The 24041-nt window shown below is 39.6% G+C and overlaps 1 protein-coding gene across 4 annotated transcripts in view; it reads left to right on the forward strand.

Moving 5' to 3' along the window:
• Positions 1 to 24041, forward strand: part of fanca (FA complementation group A) — a 79259-nt gene that overhangs the window by 35175 nt on the left and 20043 nt on the right. For all 4 annotated transcript variants that reach the window (XM_057326655.1, XM_057326656.1, XM_057326653.1 and 1 more), the window contains 8 exons: positions 6605 to 6654; positions 6750 to 6826; positions 6949 to 7050; positions 8082 to 8200; positions 11915 to 11985; positions 12360 to 12459; positions 14136 to 14311; positions 14387 to 14480. In XM_057326655.1, coding sequence (XP_057182638.1) covers positions 6605 to 6654; positions 6750 to 6826; positions 6949 to 7050; positions 8082 to 8200; positions 11915 to 11985; positions 12360 to 12459; positions 14136 to 14311; positions 14387 to 14480 — 789 coding nt within the window. The remainder of the gene's footprint in view (positions 1 to 6604; positions 6655 to 6749; positions 6827 to 6948; positions 7051 to 8081; positions 8201 to 11914; positions 11986 to 12359; positions 12460 to 14135; positions 14312 to 14386; positions 14481 to 24041) is intronic.

The following is a 24041-nucleotide window of genomic DNA, read 5'->3' on the forward strand; positions in this document are numbered from 1 at the left end:
TTGTATTATATTGCATTTTGAATTTAATATGGCAATGGAATGTACTAAATGGGTTTAGTTTTCACAGATATTAATGTATGCTATTTCAGCAATAAAAACTAATTGTTCTAAAAAGGAAACAAATTAGTTGTTTTACTCATTTTAAGAGACCTGTCTTATTTTCTCTTGTATATTTAGTATTGCTTTTTAATAAAGAAAAAGTACTTATTATCCGAATACCCGATTAATCGATGGAAAAATCAGTAGAATACTCGATTAGTAAAAGAATCGATAGCTGCAGCCCTAAAGTAAACCATTGCTATAAGTCAATATCATTCATCCAAATGCGTCATTGATGCCTGCGTTCACTGTTAATACTTAATTGCCAAACGGGAACAACTCGTGCGCTGGTTTTAAACCCTCAAGCGCATAGCAATTCCTGCGAGGAAAAAAACTAAAACTCAAACTCTGCACATTATAAACTCTCTCTGGCGCGAGGAAAAGCCTGAGCCGCGCCCATCACAAGCTCTCTCGTGAGCTGAAAACTCAAACCCCGCACATTATAAACTCTCTCTGGTGCGAGGAAAAGCCAGAGCCGCGCCCATCACAAGCTCTCTCGTGCGCTCAAACTCTCCACTTTATAAACTCTCTCTGGTGCGAGGAAAAGCCCAAGCCGTGCCCATCACAAGCTTTCTCGTGAGCTGAAAGCTCAAACCCCCGCATATTATAAACTCTCTCTGGCGCAAGGAAAAGCCAGAGGCGCGCGGATCACAAGCTCTCTCTTGTGAGCTGAAAACTCAAACCCGCACATTATAAACTCTCTCTGGCGCGAGGAAAAGCCCGAGCCCATCACAAGCTCTCTAGTGAGCTGAAAACTCAAACCCTGCACATTATAAACTCTCTCTGGCGCGAGGAAAAGCCCGAGCCGCACCCATCACAAGCTCTCTCGTGCGCTCAAACTCTCCACTTTATAAACTCTCTCTGGTGCGAGGAAAAGCCCGAGCCGCGCCCATCACAAGCTCTCTTGTGTGCTGAAAACTCAAACCCCGCACATTATAAACTCTCTCTGGTGCAAGGAAGAGCCCGAGCCACATGCATTGCAAGCTCTCTTGCATGAAGAAATGCGCAAAGCATGTCTGTAATATTGATTTGCAACATATATTGGCAAACAGCCAACTATCGTCTAGGGAATCAGCTATTGCCGATAGGTCTGAGGGTCGTCGATACACGGTGGTATTGTCAATCGGAACAACCCTACTATATACAGGTGCTGGTCATATAATTAGAATATCATCAAAAAGTTGATTTATTTCACTAATTCCATTCAAAAAGTGAAACTTGTATATTATATTCATTCATTACACACAGACTGATATAATTCAAATGTTTATTTCTTTTAATTTCATGATTATAACTGACAACTAATGAAAATCCCAAATTCAGTATCTCAGAAAATTAGAATATTACTTAAGACCAATACAAAGAAAGGATTTTTAGAAATCTTGGCCAACTGAAAAGTATGAACATGAAAAGTATGAGCATGTACAGCACTCAATACTTAGTTGGGGCTCCTTTTGCCTGAATTACTGCAGCAATGCNACAACAGAGTTTGAAAACATTTCATAGGTTGTAAAAAACTGAAAATGGTCATTTGTTGAATTTGCAGCATTAGGAGGTCATATTTACTGAAATCAAAAGCTATTTCAATCAAAAACATCCTAACAGGGCAAGTTACATGTTAACATAGGACCCCTTCTTTGATATCACCTTCACAATTCTTGCATCCATTGAACTTGTGAGTTTTTGGATAGTTTCTGATTGAATTTCTTTGCAGGATGTCAGAATAGCCTCCCAGAGCTGCTGTTTTGATGCTAACTGCCTCCCACCATCATAGATCTTTCGCTTGAGGATGCTCCAAAGGTTCTCAATAGGGTTGAGGTCAGGGGAGGATGGTGGCCACACCATGAGTTTCTCTCCTTTTATGCCCATAGCAGCCAATGACACAGAGGTATTCTTTGCAGCATGAGATGGTGCATTGTCATGCATGAAGATGATTTTGCTACGGAAGGCATGGTTCTTCTTTTTGTACCATGGAAGAAAGTGCTCAGTCAGAAACTCTACATACCTTGCAGAGTTCATTTTCACACCTTCAGGGACCCTAAAGGGGCCCACCAGCTGTCTCCCCATGATTCCAGCCCAAAACATGACTCCGCCACCTCCTTGCTGACGTCGCAGCGTTGTTGGGACATGGTGGCCATCCACCAACCATCCACTACTCCATCCATCTGGACCATCCAGGGTTGCACGGCACTCATCAGTAAACAAGACTGTTTGAAAATTAGTCTTCATGTATGTGTGGGCCCACTGCAACCGTTTCTGCTTGTGAGCATTGGTTAGGGGTGGCCGAATAGTAGGTTTATGCACAACTGCAAGCATCTGGAGGATCCTACACCTTGAGGTTTTCGGGACTCCCGAGGCACCAGCAGCTTCAAATACCTGTTTGCTGCTTTGCAATGGCATTTTTGCAGCTGCTCTCTTAATCCGATGAATTTGTCTGGAAGAAACCTTCCTCATTCTGCCTTTATCTGCACGAACCCTTCTGTGCTCTGAATCAGCCACAAATCTCTTCACAGTACGATGATCTCGCTTAAGTTTTCGTGAAATATCTAATGTTTTCATACCTTGTCCAAGACATTGCACTATTTGACGCTTTTCGGCAGCAGACAGATCCTTTTTCTTTCCCATATTGCTTGAAACCTGTGGCCTGCTTAATAATGTGGAACGTCCTTCTTAAGTAGTTTTCCTTTAATTGGGCTCACCTGGCAAACTACTTATCACAGGTGTCTGAGATTGATTTCAGTGATCCAAAGAGCACTGAGACACAATACCATCCATAAGTTTAATTGAACAATATAAAATTAAATGTTTACGACACTTAAATCCAATTTGCATAATAATTTGGAACGCAGTGTACAAAGAAAGGATTTTTAGAAATCTTGGCCAACTGAAAAGTATGAAGATGAAAACTATGAGCATGTACAGCACTCAATACTTAGTTGGGGCTCCTTTTGCCTGAATTACTGCAGCAATGCGGCGTGGCATGGAGTCGATCAGTCTGTGGCACTGCTCAGGTGTTATGAAAGCCCAGGTTGCTCTGATAGTGGCCTTCAGCTCTTCTGCATTGTTAGGTCTGGCATATCGCATCTTCCTCTTCACAATACCCCATAGATTTTCTATGGGTTTAAGGTCAGGCGAGTTTGCTGGCCAATTAAGAACAGGGATACCATGGTCCTTAAACCAGGTACTGGTAGCTTTGGCACTGTGTGCAGGTGCCAAGTCCTGTTGGAAAATGAAATCTGCATCTCCATAAAGTTGGTCAGCAGCAGGATGTTGCTATGTTAAGCATAAACACATGACAGCGCGTCTATCAGCGGTAGTTTAGTTTAAACTGACAAACAAAATGAATCTTAAACTAATCGAAAAATATGTCGCTATGGTAACCAGTTTGTCAATCATCACTAATGCGGGAGTGTCTACTATTTCTACATGGCTTAAGTCATTCGTGAACCAGTGGGCGGGGCTAGAGAAGTAGTCGTTGATATTCTTCAGTGGAGGCGGTTTTCAACCTATCAATGGATAGGTGCATTCCAGGACCTGGCGTTTGCTGGGCCTGGTGTCAATAACAGTTTATTGTTACTCAGAAACAATAACAGTCATTTCAGTAACAAGGGCGTTTTCAGTTCTGACACTCATGGGATGATTGCTTGAATAAGATTTCCTCTTATATAACAAAAGCTTGGGCTAAAATTGGTGTCTTAATTCATGACTCCTTTAATGCTTTTAAAAGAAAAGAGTCTCATATATGGAGGACTAAACCTGCAAAAATTATAAATAAATGAATGTATAAATAAATAAATATATAAATGTAATAATATGAAAATAAATACAGGAATGAATGGTTTGATAAAACAAAATAATTCGTTTTAGCTATTATTGATCTTAGCTTTAGATCAATTTTTTATTTATCTCGCCGTCAATCTGTAATAAATCATCAATAAGTGCATCTAATCTGAATGACACACAGAATATTTGATGCATGGTTATCGACTTCATTGGCTAAATGCTGTAACTCTCTAGCTAATTGTGCGCACGCCATAGTTACTTAACGTTATACACGAAGCAAACGATCAGTGAGTGACGTGACGTTAGTCCAAAACAAGTCAAGAGTAATCGATCAAACGCTTCAATCTACGCTGAACCAATAGTAGGCAAGACCAACCCATCTAATTATCATACAAGACACAGAAAAGTAAGAATAAATACAAGAATAAATAAATGTGGAAATAAATACATGCGATAATAAATAAATATAAAAATAAATAAACGTATAAATAAATAAATGTAAAAATAAAAGGAAATAATAAATAAAATAATCTAAAAAATAATAATAATAATAATAATTAAAAATGGACACAAAAAATAATAAATCAATTTAAAAAATGAAAAGAAAAGTTAAAGCTAAGATCAATAATAGCTAAAACGAATTATTTTGTTTTATCAAACCATTCATTCCTGTATTTATTTTCATATTATTACATTTATTCGTTTATATATTTATTTATTTATACATTCATTTATTTATAATTTTTGCAGGTTTAGTCCTCCATACTCATATGCTTACCAATGCTGCATTTTGTATAAAAGAAAACAGTGAAACAGTAATAATGTGAGATATTACAAATAAAAAACTTCATGTAACTTTATTTTTAAACCTAATTTATGCATGTCGTACGATTGTCGAATAAACTCACTGGTGATGTGTACAAGGGCTCATGACCTACCGATTGTCAGAATTGGTACCGTGTATGCCTGCATTAAGAGCACAAGTGCTCCTAAAAAAGAAGTTACCTTAGAGCCCTGGAGACATGTGAGGGGAGGATCCTGGTAAATCTAGTTCTATGTGTAGTGGAGGATGAAGAACACAACAGGAACAAACGAGACCGTCACACCTATGACGTGTCTATAATCATTCAAATAATAAAAATAACTATGCACTGTTGCTGATTTACAACACTGGAACTATAGCTGGAGGAAGAATAAAGTGGTAGTACACAGATAGTTTCTTCTCATGCTAATTAATTTGGTGGCTAAAAACCGCTGTGACCTTGCAAACATTTCACGTTGTCTTACCCAGGACACGCTTGACCCATGGGGCAGGTCTCACCTCATTCACAGGGGTGTAAAGTAGAAGATAAAAAACGGTTTTGCCATATCTCTCTGAATGAAACCTTGAGAATCTAGAAACTGTGCGGCCATAGGCATGGTTTAAGTCTCACCATGTATCTCAAATTCGAGAGTGATATCTCTAAATCTCTGATTGTTACAAAATCATTTTAAAACGATGCTATGTGATTTTATTTAGAGGATATTTAATGCTCTCACTTTCTGAGTGCCAAGTCAGTCTGTTATAAGACTTTTCAAAATGTAACAATCTTTTATTAAACTTATTAACCTTTTATTTAATAAATGCCTTACTGATGCTTGTTCACTTACACTCATATACACTCAAAACTTCAATTATGTATTTATGTATCTTGCTCCAGCACCACCGCCTCGGGCAGCCACTTCCCTCGTCCGCGCTGCCCGAACTCCTCAGCACCACGATCCCCCTCAGCAGCGAGGGCACTCCGACAGCATGTCACTCCTTCCTCCCGGGTTTCGGCACCAATGTAGTACATTTCCAGGAATAGGAAGAAAGGAAGAAACGCATTGCACCTCCTTCCTCGTTACACAGACCTTTCTCACATCTTCCCTTTCTGTCAAAGCTCCTTGAGAAAGTGGTCGCTGCTCAACTCAACAACTATGTTATCTCACAAGCTCCTTAAAAGCTTTCAATCAGGTTTTGGTACAGAAACGGCACTGCTTAGGGTTGTTAATGATTTACTTATGGCAGTTGATTCTGTATGAGTTTGCACTTTAGTTCTCCTCGACATTTCTTCTGCATTTGACACTGGATCTCCCACAATATTTTTATATCATGACTTTATTTTCTTGGTATTTCTGGTACTGTTCTATTTTTATTTATCTCTTACTTATCTGATCGTACACTGCTATACATCAGACCAAATCCACTACTGTCCTGATTTTACATGGTGTTCCACAGGGTTCTGTGCTTGGGCCTTTACTATTCATTATCTATATGCAAATCTGACAAACAGTCCAGTTCGAAAAAGTATGTTTTTTGGAAAATTCAAGACTGCAGGAAATTTTTCATGATGGATTCGTTTCGCCTTGAGTTTAGGATTTAGAGGAAAGGGGAATTTTGTTTGTACACGTTACGGTTCAGAAGTTATGGGCAAAAAAGTATGTGACAATTTGGACTGTTGGTTGCGCTAGAATGTTTGAGTGAGAGACTCCAAATTTGCCATGGTAACATATTACACTTTCTTCTATTAGGGTGCAAAATTTCATAACTTTCCTACGTATAGTTCTATGGGCGACCATAGACACAATGGCAGAAGAAGAAGAAGAACACTAACGGATGCAAGCTTCATTAAATCACATGGACATGAGATGTTAGCACAATTATAGAATGACTCAACAGACCAAAATATTTCTTTTATAGCTTCCTGTGAAGGCAGATGCCAGGATGAACTTCATCGAGGCCTTAAGAAAGTATGTATCAGCTTATTACACAAATCAAAAATGCAATTCACATATGTTTAGGTTTTTTGTGTATGATGAAATAAAGCTTTCTGTTTGTCTTTTAGAGCAGATAAGATTCCTGTTCTTCTGTATTCATCATACATAGAGTCCTGTCAAAGAGAGTCTTGCAGACAACAGCAAGGTGTTTCATTATGACTCTGATTACACACACGTGTCCATTTGAGATCTTAGACTGTTCTGAAGCCTACAGTGGGCACTGAACTGAAGAGTCTTATTTCATGTGTGTGGATTGTGTTTCTTTAGGTGTGTGTGAGTCTGTAGAGGGTGAAGAAGATCGTCTGATGATCCTACAGGAACATTTTCTTTTACTAAGGAAGATGATGTGTGATGGGGCTTCTGATGGTGGTAAAGACGCATACACACACACTTTTTCTGTTCATCCATATCCAGTTTAACATGACCTCAGTTTTTATACTTAATAGTTTGGCTGTTTGAGGCAGGGGATGACACGAGCAGAAAATAAAATGTCTTTAATCCAGTGTGACAGTCTCTGCTTCATGTTAAGTCAAAACACATGAACGGCTGCATTTCACACTGATGTGACGCACAAGACCTAACACGTATCAAACTGACTGCCGCTCTGACAGAAGACAGGAGGACAGAACGCTTGTAGGGTGTAGGGAATCTGAAGGGGAGGGTAAGAGAATCCTCTCAGTAATATACCCAATGATGGAGTCATCTCTGAGATTCATTTTGGTGCCACTGGTCCAATCAGCTGAGCAGAAACACTGGCATTGGTTTTGAGTGGTTGATATGGCACTTTCTCTGTAATGTTCACCCCATCCTGAAGGCTTCTGTCCTGACAGCTTTCTGTCTGAGAACCCAGAGTAGCGCTTCACCATTCAAGCAAATCCTTAAAGGGACAGTTCACCCAAAAATGAAAATTCTGTCATCATTTACTCACCTTCGAGTTGTTCCAAACCTGTATAAATTTTTTTGTTCTGATAAAGATATTTGGAAGAATGCTTATAACCCGACAGATTTTGCCCCCCATTGACTCCCATAGTAGGCAAATTTAATTTATCATTTTTTTTGTTCGGTTGAACACAAAAGAAGACATTTTGAAGAATGTAGGACAGCAAACAGTTCTGGGACACTTTTGACTATTTTTCCTACTATGGGAGTCAATGGGTGTTGAGATCTGTCTGGTTATAAGCATTCTTCCAAATATTGTTCTCTGTGTTCCTCAGAACAAAGACATTTATACAGATCTGGAACAACTGGAGGAAATGATGACAGAATTTTTAGGTGAACTGTCCCTTTAAATCTGCAATAAAAATGTATCATTTAATGTCTTTTTTTCATAAATGATTTGATAGGATGCTTTATTAAATTGAGCTGACACCCACCCAGAGAGTTGTCTTGTGTCGTTTCAGATGTTTCTGCTCAACTGTCCAAGATCTCTCTGTCTCTGAGGAGTATGTATAGTGATGAAGAGACAGGAAGTGATGTCATCTGCCTGAACCTTCAATCACCTGATCCAACACACGCTGCTGTATGAACACGTGATGTTACTGCTGTCAGTGTGTGCAGGGTCGTCAGAATCCAGAGTTCTAGAGCTGCTAGGGTGAACAGAGAAGAATGATTTGTAATCCATAACACTGCATACTATTTACAAATGACATTACAGTATACAATACTTTACAGTATGCGAAATTTTGATCCGACTGACATGAAACCATAGGATACTTGTGTAACTCCAGTTCTGTGATAGCATGAAGTGAAATGTGTCACTATGGGATACGCCCCTTCTGTGTATTCCTCAGAAGCCCTTCTACTTTACACCAGCACCTTTAATTCGATTTTTACCACAGGGGGACATTGTCCTCCACATTTTGCTTCCTCATGTCAGAAAGGGTTAAAGTGCTCTTGTGTGGAGATGTCGGCCCCATCTCCCACTTACTGCTCTGCCCTCGTGAATGCCTCTCCTAATCAGACAACAATATGCCTGTTGTTATGGCCTGAACAACACCCATGGGAACCCATTGAACCGTAGAGGATGGGTGTCTCCACTTCCTCAATGCCAACACCACTGCTGGCGTCACCCTCACTCTTCACTGGAAGAGCCAAACTGATTTTTACCTACTATAGTAAAGAAGTAGGTGGTTTGGGATGCAGGGACTGTTAACAAAAACTCTGAGAGAGAGAGAAAACTAAATATTAACCCCCTGAAATTCATACCTTAAGAATTGTTTGTTGGGTTGATGTATTTTTATGTGAAACTATTGCCTCGTTTCCACTGAGCGGTACGGTTCAGTGCATTTCAATACAGTACAATTCGGTACGGGAAACCCGTATCAGGCTTGCATTTCCACTGCCAACATTACCCTTACTTGGTAGGCATGGTGTATGCCAGAAAGTTGCAATCGACGTCACTTGATATGTGTGGTGTACACCGGAAAGTAGCGATCGACGTCATTATCGCGCGGCGAAGCAATCCGTAAACAACAACAACGGAGGACATACAGCAGATCCTGTTCTTGCTTCTTGACCTCACGGGTGACCATGGTTCATTTCTGCGCACAGATATTGTATTCTTGTCTCGGCTGTGTTTTCAAAAATGGCGCTTCCTGTGTTGTTGTTCCCCTTGTAGCACGCGCAAGTGACGGATCTCTGTAAACCAATCAGCGGTCTGCAGTGACACTAGCTCCACCCATTACGGTTCCGGTACTACTGTGCTAGTACCCTTACGAAAGGGTCCCAAAAAAGTGGTACGGTACGGTTCGCTATTTTGGTACCATTCACAGTTGAAATGGAAAAAATTGCGTTCCGTAGTGAACCGTACCACTCAGTGGAAACGAGGCATATGTGTCCTCTTCAGGTAGATGGATGCACACATTTCAGCAGTGTAGAATGAATGTGCATACTGTATACTGCACTTGTACTTTCTTAGGTTTTTGATATTGGGTGGAAAGTAGGGATGCAACAATACAGCTCACCCACCGTTCAATGCGTACCTCGGTTTTTACACACGGTTTTCAGTTGGGTTCTGATGGCTTGGCACGTTAAAGTGTTTTTCGTTATTCTATGCTTATGTGACAGGAACAATAAGAAGTTAAAAGAAAAAAGTTATTTTACTTTATTCTGTTTAAGCAAAAATCGGTTTAAAAATCAATCAGTGGAGGAGGAGGGGGTTCCCCGCTGCACTAGGCTCTGTAGGGGAAGGAGAAAATTTAGTGTAGCACTTGAGGAAGAAGACGTAAAATGAAGATGATATACAGTAGTGAGGGGGTAGCTGGAGCCGGTAAGGTGACTGGGCAAGATCGGTGATAAAGTCCGCTGCAACGTGAGACCAGGGGCAATGAGAGACTGGTAAGGGCATTAGTTTACCTTGTGATAGATGACGTGGGACCTTGGAGATGAGGCAGACTGAGCATCCCTTAACGAACTGGGAGATATTCTGGGCCGCCAGTATTGTGTTGTGATCTTGTGATAAGGCATCTGTTTTCATGTTCTATGATCCTGGGCGATAAGTAACACGAGAAGCCAAAGCGAATAAAAAATGGTGCCCACCTGGCCTGTCTGAAGTTTAGGTGTTTAGCATCTCTCAGATACTCGTCAAGGTTTCTGTGATCAGTGATGACAGTGAAAGCAAACTTCGCTCCCTTCAGCCAGTGAAGCCACTCTTCAAGGGCCAATTTGATGGCTGTCCTTCTTACCCAGAAGCGGCAGGGGAGCTGGATAGTCTGCTGAAATTCTGGTTCAACGCCTCCGAGATGATTTCTTCCATGGCCTTCTGTACCGGTTTGGAGAGGATAAATCCGACCTTTGGATATAGAAGCCCCAGGCAGCAGCTCTATGGTGCAGTCCCATGGCCGAAGAGGGGGAAGTTTGGTAGCCAATTGCTTGGAGAATACCTCTTGAAATGCCCTCTACTCATCAGAAATCTGGACTTTGCAAGGGACCCCTGGAACTTCAACTGTCGTAGAATTAACAGGCATATGGGGTACAAAGGTCTCCCGACAGATGGGAAACATCTGGAGAGGCAGCCATCGCAGTAACGTTTGTTTATGTTGTCACTTTGAAACCGTCTGTAAAGATTCCTTGTAATGTGGAACAGGATCGGGTGTAATTAGAAGGCTGGTGATTGAGAGCATGGGTAGCTGATGGAGAGCTCTGGATAAGGGAGCGTGGTCGAGCGTAAGGCAGAGTTTGTAACACTGTAGTCCATATACTGGTGTTGTTTTGTGACAAAATAGAGTGCTGCATGGGTGACGTGCTTTATGTCCTAAAATAAGGTCCATGGTTAACAAAACCTCTGATCTAATACTTTAATCTACAATCTAAAACACACCAGTAACCCACTTTATAAAAGCTTTTACGTGTTTTAAAAATAGTTGTTCTGCCCTTTGTGTCAAATGCCTTGCTCGACTCGACAGCCAGATAACGCCTCCCAATGACAACAGACTCAAGAGAATAATTTTGAATGCTTTACTGTCATGGGATAACGTAAAACTGTAAAATACAAATAGAGAATTCTAAGCAAACAATAATCAATAACATGCTAACGTAAGAGAAATAAAGGCAATTAGCATGGTACATAATCAGTATCCGCTATAATAGCGTTAGCCAGAACAGTTTCCCAAATATATTAAAATAAACAAACTTTCTGGTATCTAAAGACATATTAAAACAAAATATACTATCGTGGATAATATAATGCAGCAGTATTACATACCTAAAGTGCCTCGGAACAAACAACTTAAATCGAGGAGAAATGAGGGTGATGACCGCATGGCATCCTAGACTGCTGCTGACACTAGGCTCACATAAATGATGTCATCACATAGGGACTTAGACAAATAACATGCAGTACCCAACTTTGAACAGAAGAGGTCACTAAACTACCATTATTATCAAACCCGTATGCAAACTGTTCATAGGAAACAGGACAATAGTGGTGGCTAATAAATTGCCTTTCAAGCATCTGTTAAAATCTGACATCTTTCAGACAGATGTTTTGTGATGTCATGATATAAAAGGTGTTCATATCTTGACCTGATAGTAACAGAATGTTTTGGCACAAACCAAATCCAGCCCGACAATCAAATAATAAAGTGACCCAAACAATAAAGAAAATCATTTTCAAATCTTTCCACAATCTTTGTGTAATCCAGAATGATTTCTGAAGGCCCTGCACACCTATAGTCTCATGAAAGTTTTAAATGATAGTAATGATTATTGTTTAGGAACTTTCTTTATGTTTCAGATTGTCAATATCATCTTGCAAAACTTCTGCATGTGTTTACTGGAGGCATCGAAAGTCAACCCTGTTAACAGGTATATCTGATGTGGCTGTTATTAATGTTCATTGTGGGCTGTGATTGATTGATTTCATTCGGCCAGTGTTGGGATGAGGGATGATTTACATGATGTTAATCTGTTCACAAGCAGAAAGTACAGGTGCTCCTACAGTCAAGCATTACAAAGCAACATAAACAAAAGGATTTGATTATTTATATTATATATTATCATTTAATTTGATATTTGTAATTCCACCAATTATTTAAAGCAAACATATTTGTAGTGAGGGAGGTGGTGATGATGGATGGACTGAATCCAGTGCATTACACTCACTGTTGTGTTATTGGTTTAGGAGAGGTTCAGTAGTATGATCATTTGATCTGATAACAGTGTGGTGTTGTTCGTTTCAGACAAGGCGAGTGGGCGAGTGTCTTCCTGAAGGTCCTGTTGGGCCATCGCAGGCTCATTTCACCTCTGATACACAGACTGTGGGATCTGTTACACAAACAAGTACTGTTGAGACTCTGTGTTTCATTCTTGTCAATCTTGTTATTCTTGTTTACTGTTGTGTGTTTGTGCGTTCAGTTCGTGTGTTGTGTTATACTGTTGTGTGTCTGTAGGGAATCTCTTTGAGTTGGGCTCACGTGTTGGGTTATAATGTTGTGTGTCTGTAGGGAATCTCTTTGAGTTGGGCTCATGTGTTGTGTTATAATGTTGTGTGTCTGTAGGGAATCTCTTTGAGTTGGGCTCATGTGTTGTGTTATAATGTTGTGTGTCTGTAGGGAATCTCTTTGAGTTGGGCTCATGTGTTGTGTTATAATGTTGTGTGTCTGTAGGGAATCTCTTTGAGTTGGGCTCATGTGTTGTGTTATAATGTTGTGTGTCTGTAGGGAATCTCTTTGAGTTGGGCTCATGTGTTGTGTTATAATGTTGTGTGTCTGTAGGGAATCTCTTTGAGTTGGGCTCATGTGTTGTGTTATAATGTTGTGTGTCTGTAGGGAATCTCTTTGAGTTGGGCTCATGTGTTGTGTTATAATGTTGTGTGTCTGTAGGGAATCTCTTTGAGTTGGGCTCATGTGTTGTGTTATAATGTTGTGTGTCTGTAGGGAATCTCTTTGAGTTGGGCTCATGTGTTGTGTTATAATGTTGTGTGTCTGTAGGGAATCTCTTTGAGTTGGGCTCATGTGTTGTGTTATAATGTTGTGTGTCTGTAGGGAATCTCTTTGAGTTGGGCTCATGTGTTGTGTTATAATGTTGTGTGTCTGTAGGGAATCTCTTTGAGTTGGGCTCATGTGTTGTGTTATAATGTTGTGTGTCTGTAGGGAATCTCTTTGAGTTGGGCTCATGTGTTGTGTTATAATGTTGTGTGTCTGTAGGGAATCTCTTTGAGTTGGGCTCATGTGTTGTGTTATAATGTTGTGTGTCTGTAGGGAATCTCTTTGAGTTGGGCTCATGTGTTGTGTTATAATGTTGTGTGTCTGTAGGGAATCTCTTTGAGTTGGGCTCATGTGTTGTGTTATAATGTTGTGTGTCTGTAGGGAATCTCTTTGAGTTGGGCTCATGTGTTGTGTTATAATGTTGTGTGTCTGTAGGGAATCTCTTTGAGTTGGGCTCATGTGTTGTGTTATAATGTTGTGTGTCTGTAGGGAATCTCTTTGAGTTGGGCTCATGTGTTGTGTTATAATGTTGTGTGTCTGTAGGGAATCTCTTTGAGTTGGGCTCATGTGTTGTGTTATAATGTTGTGTGTCTGTAGGGAATCTCTTTGAGTTGGGCTCATGTGTTGTGTTATAATGTTGTGTGTCTGTAGGGAATCTCTTTGAGTTGGGCTCATGTGTTGTGTTATAATGTTGTGTGTCTGTAGGGAATCTCTTTGAGTTGGGCTCATGTGTTGTGTTATAATGTTGTGTGTCTGTAGGGAATCTCTTTGAGTTGGGCTCATGTGTTGTGTTATAATGTTGTGTGTCTGTAGGGAATCTCTTTGAGTTGGGCTCATGTGTTGTGTTATAATGTTGTGTGTCTGTAGGGAATCTCTTTGAGTTGGGCTCATGTGTTGTGTTATAATGTTGTGTGTCTGTAGGGAATCTCTTTGAGTTGGGCTCATGTGTTGTGTTATAATGTTGTGTGTCTGTAGGGAATCTCTTTGAGTTGGGCTCATGTGTTGTGTTATAATGTTGTGTGTCTGTAGGGAATCTCTTTGAGTTGGGCTCATGTGTTGGGTTTGGCAGCTCTTTTGGTTGAGCTTCATCACTGCAGACACATGTATCCTCAGGTTCAGGTGATGAACTCAACTCTCTCTCTCTCTGAACATCTCTCTGACGCTCTCCTCTGCTCCACCAGATCTCACATGGCCTTCTGTCTCAGGTTTGAGTCTACAAACATCTTCACATGTTCTGTTTCTCTGCAGTATGTGTGTATAAGTTTGTTTTCTTTCTTCAGGTTCTGTTTGGCTGTTCTCTCGTATGGGTTGTGCAAAGCCAACAGTCTCTCAGAAGAACTCCAGAACTTCATTCCAGCAAGACTTTATAAAAAGGTACAGCATTGGTTTGTTCCTGTACATCCATTTCATAGGTTAATGTTCAAAATGTTCATGTTTTGAAATATTTTTCTTAGAAATGAGTTAATAAATGGCGTAATACTGGACCAACAGCTTTAAAATGTGATGTTTTCAGTGGTTATTTATTACAGGATCTGCATTTTGGTAACACTTTAGTATAGGGACCAATTCTTACTATTAACTAGTTGCTTATTAGCATGCATATTATTAGCAAATGGCCTGTTTATTAGTACTTATAAAGCACATATTCCACATCGCTAATCCTGCTCAATACCTAAACCTAACAACTACCTCACTAACTTTTAACGGGGCTCTACACTGTGACCATTTCTGTTGCATTTGCGACTGAAAATTAGTCTGTGTGACCGTGAAAGAATAATTAGGCGCTCTGGTGTGACTGACCTGATCTAAACTCATTACCCATTTAAATACAATCAAATTAAGAAACTGTGACTCCCAAATGTGTCTCCGTTTATATTACGTGACTTTATGCACTGCGATCGGCTGCATGTCATGCTAGTCAACTGACAAGCGTTTCCCGTTATGAGAAAGGAAAATACGCTTACGCGCCATTTAGTGCTTTGTTGAGGTGAAGTCCTTAGTCTGTGCAACGGTGTGTGTGTTTCATCAGGTGTCGTTTGCAGGGTTGTGTCTGGCACAGTTCATAATATGTCATTTCCGAGGTGCCGGAACAAGGGGGTGTGGCAAATCCGGCAAGTTAGTGGGGTGTGGAGAAGTAACGGAATGTGCAATCTCTGTGGGGTTTTCTGTTTTCTGATGTTTTGAAAATGTGCATGAGAAAGACTAAAGAAACGGACATGCGAAAATAATCTTTTCATGAAAAAAACAGGTCGCAACAGGTCAGCACAAACGTTTTCCATTCGCTCTTGAGCGGGAGGTGCCCTTTTCTGGCATAACTGACACTTGTTGGACGCAGGATAAATGTGTGCCGTTGCTTTGAGCGATCGCCTGGCGTTTGACAGCTGAGCCCAACACGCTTTCTTTTATTCAGTTCAACTTGGCGCAGTGATATGAAACTGTAATGTGGTTGACAGATCTGGACCTACTTCATAGGTGTGCACTTCCTGAAAAACAATGTACACCTTTAGAATGTTTGCCAGCCAATCACAATGAAGCATTCAACAACCCCCTTGGTACTAGTGTTGTTTTTGGCGGCCTGTTTTAATTTTAGTTTTAGTCTAGTCTTTGTGTCAAGCTGTCATTTTAGTTTTTATTAGTTTTAGTCACGTTCATACTCTTTTTAGTCTAGTCAAGTTTCAGTCGACTAAAAGTATGAGCATTTTAGTCTTATTTTAGTCAGAATTATCCATGACTATTTTCGTCTAGTTTTAGTCGACGAAAACTGATGACATTTTAGTCTAGTTTTAGTCAAAGAAAATTGTATTTTAGTCTCTTTTTAGTAATGCAATTCTATTTAACCCAGTCAATATAGTATAAGTACCTAGTAGTATAGACGAAACCAAAATTTTCTTTTAGCCAAACCCATTTCAAACAAGGTTATCTTATTATATTATTGTTACCTTGTAGACTCAGAATACATCGATTCCAGACACGGAAGACGTCTGATTTGAATTTACGGCCATCGGTAGGGGTGGGAATCTCTAGGCACGACACGATGTGATTCGATTACGATTCAGAGGGCTGCGATGCGATGATAAAACAATTCTCGGTGCATATTTTTCCTATACAAATTTTATTTTTCTTGCTGTGTGACTATTAAAATCAATATCAATATCCTTTATTAATAAAACAAATGGAAGTGATTTCGCAAGTCAACTGGAAGGTTACATTTGCCAGCATTGCAAAGAACCAACAGGAAAAGAGTGACTGCCCTCAGTGCCCTGTAGTAGCATACAGAATGCAGTGAATTAATGCAGCCTTTTTTGCACATAGCACTGGAGCTAGAGAGGTTTAAAGTTATTATAGTTCACTAAAGTATTTTTTGTCTGAGTGTTCAATTTAACGGGACTTTTATTTTGACGGGTCTTTGGGAAGACGCTTGAGTTTTTGTTTGCTGGTAGCTTCACTCAAACAGTAAACGCTCGTAAAATAAACTCTCAGAGCAACTCTGGAGATGAAGTTCATGTGTTCATGTCCTCATACGGAGCAGACGCAGATAAATCCTCGACCATCACTCGTGTTGTATGTTAAACTGTGCACATAATTCACTCAGACATGCAGAACAGCCAGATGACATTTAAATAACAGGATTCCGCTCCGCATCTAGGTTAAAGCAACAGACGAAATAACGTTATAACATTTCGTCTCGTTTTGGTCAACGAAAATGAAGAGACATTTTAGCATAGTTTTTATTTTGTAAACCACATTTAGTCTCGTTTTTATTCGTCAACAATATTGCATTATACAGTTAATTATAGTCATCGTCACATGACCAGCATTTACGTTGCGTCTCGTCTCGTTTTCGTCACGTGATAAAGGTTCGTTGATGACCATATTTAGTCATAATTTTCGTTGACGAAAGCAACACTACTTGGTACAATCAATAATAACCAATAAGCTTAGTTTATCATGCTGTCCCATACTTTGTGCATGCTATACAGTGCCAAATTAATGTTTCTTTAAAAAAAAAGCTTCAATGTGCTCCTAAATTTTTAAATGATGGAGCACAAGTGCTCCTAAAAAAGTAAGTTACCGTAGAGCCCTGTATTAATATGCAACAAATGACAAGTTTATTGAGGCAAAAGTCAGTTAAAGCGATAGTTTTGCTTCATTTAATGGATGTAAATGCGGTTGATGTTCTAAAAGCACATACTGTATATCCAACACAAGCGTGATCCCTGCAGCTTCTGGTGACATACTGACGTCTTATGAAGCAAATCGATCGTTATTCGCAATAAACTGGGTGTCATTTATAAAATTATAAGCGGTATTCTACCGTTTCTGCCAAACGTCCTGATCGCACTTCCTCTGTCGCATAAATAATGTATGCACGATCTCACAGAAGAACGGACACTGGTTTGTTTACTTAGTAAGGGAGGACGTGTGTGCAGATCTTAAAGGTGCCATAGAATGGGAACTGTATTTACCTAGACATAGATGAATAATAAGAGGTCTGTACATGGAAATGAAATACCGTGAGCCTCAAACACTATTGTTTCCTCCTTCTTGTGTAAATCGTGTGCGTTCAAAAGACCACTGAAAAACAGGCCAATCCCAACATAACACCGACTGTGACGTTACAGTCGGGATGTACACCCCCAACGTTGCATATACCCGCCCATGTTCTAGGCCAGCCGGACGTGCACAGCCGTATCATCGGAAGTTCTACAGGTATTGTGAATAGGTTTGGGCGATGTCTACCAAATTGGCATCGGACGGTGTCTACTCTCTACAGTGAAACCTCGCGATGGACGATGACATCGTTGTCTTCTTTAAACAAGCCGTGACGTTATGAAGTGAGGGTCGTCTAGGTGCGAGCTGCACAGACACGTCTTCTTTATACACTGCAAGCTGGGCAGTTATCAAGTCTGATGTGTCTGATCTGTATTGTGTGAGTTTGTGTGCCACTTTGGGATTGGGCGCATGCGCACGCAGCGACCGGCAGTGAGAGTTCGGCGTCCTCATGTCGATGTTTGTTATCGTGTTTTTAAGCCTAAACTAAAGGCTTTTAAGTCTTGTCTAACTGTACGTATGTTGCCCAGTTTTATTAATTCAAAATTGATATTTTTTGTATATTTTATGTTTTATCTGTTGTTTGCTCGCAATGTTGAGGGGGCTGTCGATCGAGGTCGGATACAGTATACTAGAAAAGTATTGCTGCAACTTAACGTTGTGAGTTTGGCTTGTGGGCCGATCATTTCCTCACAACTACCAGACCTAATTCGGAGAGATGAAACTCCCGGAGCATCGAGGAAACAGGGGAAACGAGGAGGCATTAGAATACGCCTTATTTATTTGAAATTTATATTTCAACAAACGATACTGTAATGCAGTGACTGTTTGAGAACGGGTTTGCACACCGAATGTCGAACGTTTATCAGTCTCCTTAAGCCTATTTTATCTACCTCGGGAGTTTCCACAACCTTTTATGACTGTAGTCTATATTCACCCGAAGGCAAATGCTGCGTCAGCTTCAGATACTATTTTTAATGTGGTGCAAAGACTGGAGTCGATCTCACCCGACTCACCTAACTTCATATTGGGCGATTTTAACCAAGTATCACAGAAAAAGACATTTGCAACTTTTTATCAATACGTGTTGTGTCCAACTAGACGGGATAAGACATTGGATCTTTGCTATGGGACAGTAAAGAATGCTTATAAAGCACTTCCATTACCTCCTCTGGGTTCTTCAGATCATAATTGTGTACACTTACTGCCTATATATAAGACTGTGTTAAGGAGAGAAAAGGTGCAAACAAGGGACATTAAAGTCTGGACTGCAGAAGCAGTGCTCTGTCTGCAGGAATGCTATGATTGTACAGACTAGAATCTGTTTATTCAACCCTGTGATGATGATCTAGATCTCCTTGCTGATGTGACGTGTGCATATGCTACTTTCTGTAGAGAGATGATTATTCCCTGTAAGCGAGTTAAGGTGTACCCAAATAACAAACCATTGGTAACTAAATCAAGCATATACAAGCAGGGAATATCTTCTGATCTGCATATAACCACCAAGGAACTGAAAATAGAAATTAAGAAAGCGAAACAAACCTATAAAACTGAACTGGAGAACAAAATGGCTGGAAATAACCTTGGCTTAGTCTGGGATAATTTGAGAACTATAACAGGACTTCATAATGCACAGAAAAGCAGTCAGGTGACTCTGTATGGTTTTAACTCAGATACTGAATATGCAAATGCTCTTAATTCTTTCTTTAATCGTTTTGACATTTCTGATTTAGTAATGAAATCCAGGAAATGAGTGATACATTTAGGGATAATCAGCACTTTGAGATAGATCAAGATGATGTGGAACAGGCCTTCTTTTTAATAAGAGTAAATAAGAGCTGCGGGCCTGATAATGTCTGTGGGCGTTTGCTTAAGTCCTGTGTGAAGGAACTTAGTCCCATCTTTACTTATAATTTTAATCAGTCCGTACAGGCACAACATATACCTAAGGTTTGGAAAGACGCGGTGGTAGTCCTGGTTCCCAAGTCTAGTAGTACTAGTACCTTAAATGATTTTAGACCAGTAGCCCATCAATTTTAATGAAAACCTTTGAGAAGTTGGTAAGAGCAGAAATCCTGAGGAAAACTGAACACAAACTTGACCCTATGCAGTTCGCTTATAGGTCATATAGAGGAGCAGAGGATGCCACAGTAACATGCTCGACTTTTATTTGTCGATTTCTCGTCCACTTTTAAAACAACCCAGCCCTATGTCCTTATTAGCAGACTGTTAGAACAATTTACATTAAGTAATAATTTAGTGGGCAGGATTTTGGATTTTTTAACTAATAGAACGCAAAGAGTAAAGGTCTTTGCACATACAATCCAAAATTTTCGTATACGTTATTTTGTATTCGTCATCCTAAAAATTAGTCACGGACAGAAACCTTGCACACTGAGTCCGATGTGTATTTATTAATCCGTTGCGGAAAAAAAGTCTTCAAGCGGTGATGACGATTTTGTTGTCCTCTCTCTTCTTAAAAAGAGAAAAATAAAGAGGAAATATTGGGTCCATCCAGTCCTGAGGTTGCGTAACGAGGAAGGAGAGTTCCACCTCCTTATCATGGAACTGCAGGATTATCCTGACCGATTTCAAATTTACTTCAGGATGTCAGTTGCTCAGTTTGATGCTTTGCTAGCGATACTGAAGCCACATATTATAAAGAAGACCACCAATTTCCGTGAACCAGTTGATCCTGAACAGAGACTGCCAGTATGTCTAAGGTGTGGATACACACGCCGCGGCGCGCGCGCACACACTCGCACCAAACTGTGGCATCGGATGAGTTTACATTAGGGACAATAGCCAAAACACCTTTGAAAACGATTCCTACGGATGCGAAAAACGCAGAAAATCGAACCCGGTCCGAATTTTTTTATGACGGATGAAAATATCGGAGGCAATGTGTAAATGTGATTGACACAACGTAAGGTCATATTTATTTTTTAACGTGCGGAAGTTTCGTACGAAAATTTCGGACTCAATGTGCAATGGGCTTAAGGGTGAACAGAATCTTGTCTGATCGAGTTTGTTCCTCTACCGGCTCCCCACAAGGATGTGTGCTTTCCCCACTATTATTCATTCTTTACACAAATATGTGTCAGAGTAAGTGGGAAAACAGGACTATTTTAAAATATGCAGATGACACTGTTATTGTTAGTGCGCTTAATAGCAATGAGATTAGCCATGGTGCGATTATAAATGACTTCATAAAGTGATGTGAAGAGTCTTATCTTCAACTCAACTTATCTAAGACAAAAAATATGATACTTGACTTTAGGAAAAAAGCCCAACCACATAAAGATACATTTATTAAGGGTCAGAGAATAGAATCTGTGCAAGCCTACAAATACCTTGGAACCATCATTGATTCAAAATTGACCTTTGAAGCAAATTGTGAAGCACTGTGCTTTTATTGAGTCACTTTTAACATTCTCTCTATAAAAACTCACTGAGTCAAATTGTTACATACTCTAGTAAATTGATTGAGGAGCCACAGTGTAGTTTAGCATCCCTGTATATTAGACAGTTACAGTGTGTGACTAATTCAATTTAAATGATGACTCTTATCCCCTAAACGATGAATTCCATCTTTTACCATCTAGACGTAGATTTGCAGTCCCGTACTGTAGAACAAAGCGGTATAAAAACAGCGTTGTGTCGGCAGCTATTACTCAGCTGAACAAGAACAGGTTTAGGTAATTATAGGTCTTTGTATTTAATGCATGTATGTATTTATTTTATATTGTTGTATGATGTTCTTTATCCATGCGGTTTTCAGCGATTTTTTTAATAATATTTTTTATAATTTTTATTCCCTATGTTCAATGTTTGTGATGTCTTTATATGTGAACTCGCATTGCAATACAAGTCTACCTCCGGGTACAAATAAAGTTGACCTGACCTGACTTGAGCCTCATTTATTACACGGCTCATTTGAATGCTTGATTCTGATTGGCCAGTCGCGACATTCCAAGGGTTGTTCTTTTCAAATAACAACCGCTCAAAACTAATAACACCTTGTAACCCGGATGCTGCAAATCATTTTGAGAGGGGCAGTTTGATATTACACAAAAATGAATTATAAATATGTCTTTTAATAACATATATGACATTATATTTACAAATGATTAAACCAATTTGCCTGTTCGTGACGTTTGAACGTCGTTTATTACTTTAAAACTGAAACTAAACGGCTTTTCCTCGCGGAAGGTCTGCATTCGGTAAAAATGAGCTAATAAAATATTTCTAAATCACATTTTATGTCCAGTTTTTTTCTCATGTGACAAGTAGCCGTGTAATAAGCGTGATAATGAACACGCAGCCGGCTGTTATCGCATAATGAACCCCTTCAGTGAGATACAAGACCCTCCGCTTCACGTCCTGATCACACTGACGGGATTATTTCTGTGATAACCAGCTGCCTGCTGCTAGTGACATGAGCCACGCAGCGAAACAGCCAATCAGAGCAGAGCTTAACATTAATATTCATGACCCTTTCAAATAAGATAACAGAGCTTTTCATTCTAGGGAGAAATCTTAATAAAGCCACATACATTTTTATGTAGATATCAGAGAAGAATATAACATATTGTATCAATGAATTTTTTGGCACCTTTAAGATTTGTCGTTTATGCGATCTGTTTATTGGATAATATCTAGATTATCGCTGCTATTTTGAGGTTCAATTAAAGTTTAAATTAAAAGTTGAATGTAGTCTGAGCATCCTTATCTTTTACCTTCCAACAGTGACTCACCTTTAGATAAAGAGATATTTAGAATTTCTGTGGCAGTAATCAAGTGGGCTGCATGTGGACATTATGCACAACAGCGCTTCAGTCGACCAGAGTTTGAGTCTCGACTCCTGTTAACCTCCATATGATATCCTCCTGTCATCTCTTTACTCTAATGTCCAATAAAGCTGTTGAGGCCAAATAACATTTCAAATAGGGATCCACCGATAATGAGTTTTTTTGGCCGATATCGATAACCGCTATATTTTTTTGGAGACGGCTTACCGATACAGTATATTGGCCGATATGAGCTACATTTTTCTGAGCCTCAAACAAAAGCAAATAAATACAGTAATGTCAGCTTTTCATTTAAATAGTTGAAAACAGCAAATGTAACTTTGAAGTTAAAAATATCTTGTGGAGTATATATACATATATTATATAGATGTTCCAGGGCACAATAGAAATCAGTGGGCTCAAAGCCACAAACTTATTATGATGATGTAATATTACACGATAACATGACGTTTGTAAAAGGCTTTTCACTGAATGTTGTCAGTTAAACAGAGCACATACAACCTGAATGAAATAAAACCTAACAACAATTTACAAAGTAGATGACAGGTGGTTTCCCTTCCAAAGTACTGACAATCATTGTGGAACGATCACAGAATACATTTATATAAATGGCGAAACAAAGATCTTCCTATTTAGCGGAGCATTTGTGTAAATGGCCACACATTCACTCAGAAAGTATACTGATACTGATCTGCCACAAACAATAAGCTTTTGTTTACATGAATATCTAGATAATTAACAGTGTTGTGCTAATGAAATGACATTTAGTGAATGATCACAACAGAAAGACAGTATAGTGTCTGTGAGTTTTAAGGGTACGTCAGGAAGCCTCAATCTGATGTTCGTTCTGGGACAGACTTTCTGACAGTAGGATGTGGCTCATGCGAGACAAACCTGCTGCCAAATAACAACATGTAGTTTTGAAAGATGAAAACTTCTTGCATACCTGTGGAATCTGAAGATGTGAACGCTCATTTGACACTAATGATCAGATATGATTTCACACAGTTGTATGTGTGTTGACATACGATGATGACATATGATTCTCTTATAAGAGATCTAACCTAAATAAATGTATAATTACTTCTTCGGGTTATTACTTTATGTGGACTTCAATCGTAAATGGATGTTAAGCTGTCATGGACACATGAATTAAGCGCTATTTTATAATAAAAGTGCCTCTTAGTGCTGCACTAAAGCGCATTAATCTACTGCATCCTCACATTAAGTCACTTTCACAAGTCCGACTAATAGTATTTCTAATGTTTTCTTCCACTAAATAACTCATCCACACATCCGAGTCGGTGCTTTCTAACCTAACACAAACTCTAACAGTGCACTTAGACTACTGCATGTGGACGCGTGATGGGGATGTGGCGGCGATGACATTTTCCCACCGGATAGTCTGCGTGTAAAAACACCAGTCGCACGGGTGACACCAGGGGTTGAGGGGTTTGCTGTGGGGTGGTCGAAGATGCAGCCGTGTTCATGACGTATTTTACTTTGTTTTAAATTTGCTGCAATTCAGGAACGGCAATTGCTTGAATTAACGGTGGGTCAATATCTTTCT

This window comes from Triplophysa rosa, unplaced genomic scaffold (assembly GCF_024868665.1).
Source record: "Triplophysa rosa unplaced genomic scaffold, Trosa_1v2 scaffold120_ERROPOS1198380, whole genome shotgun sequence".
NCBI lineage: Eukaryota > Metazoa > Chordata > Actinopteri > Cypriniformes > Nemacheilidae > Triplophysa > Triplophysa rosa.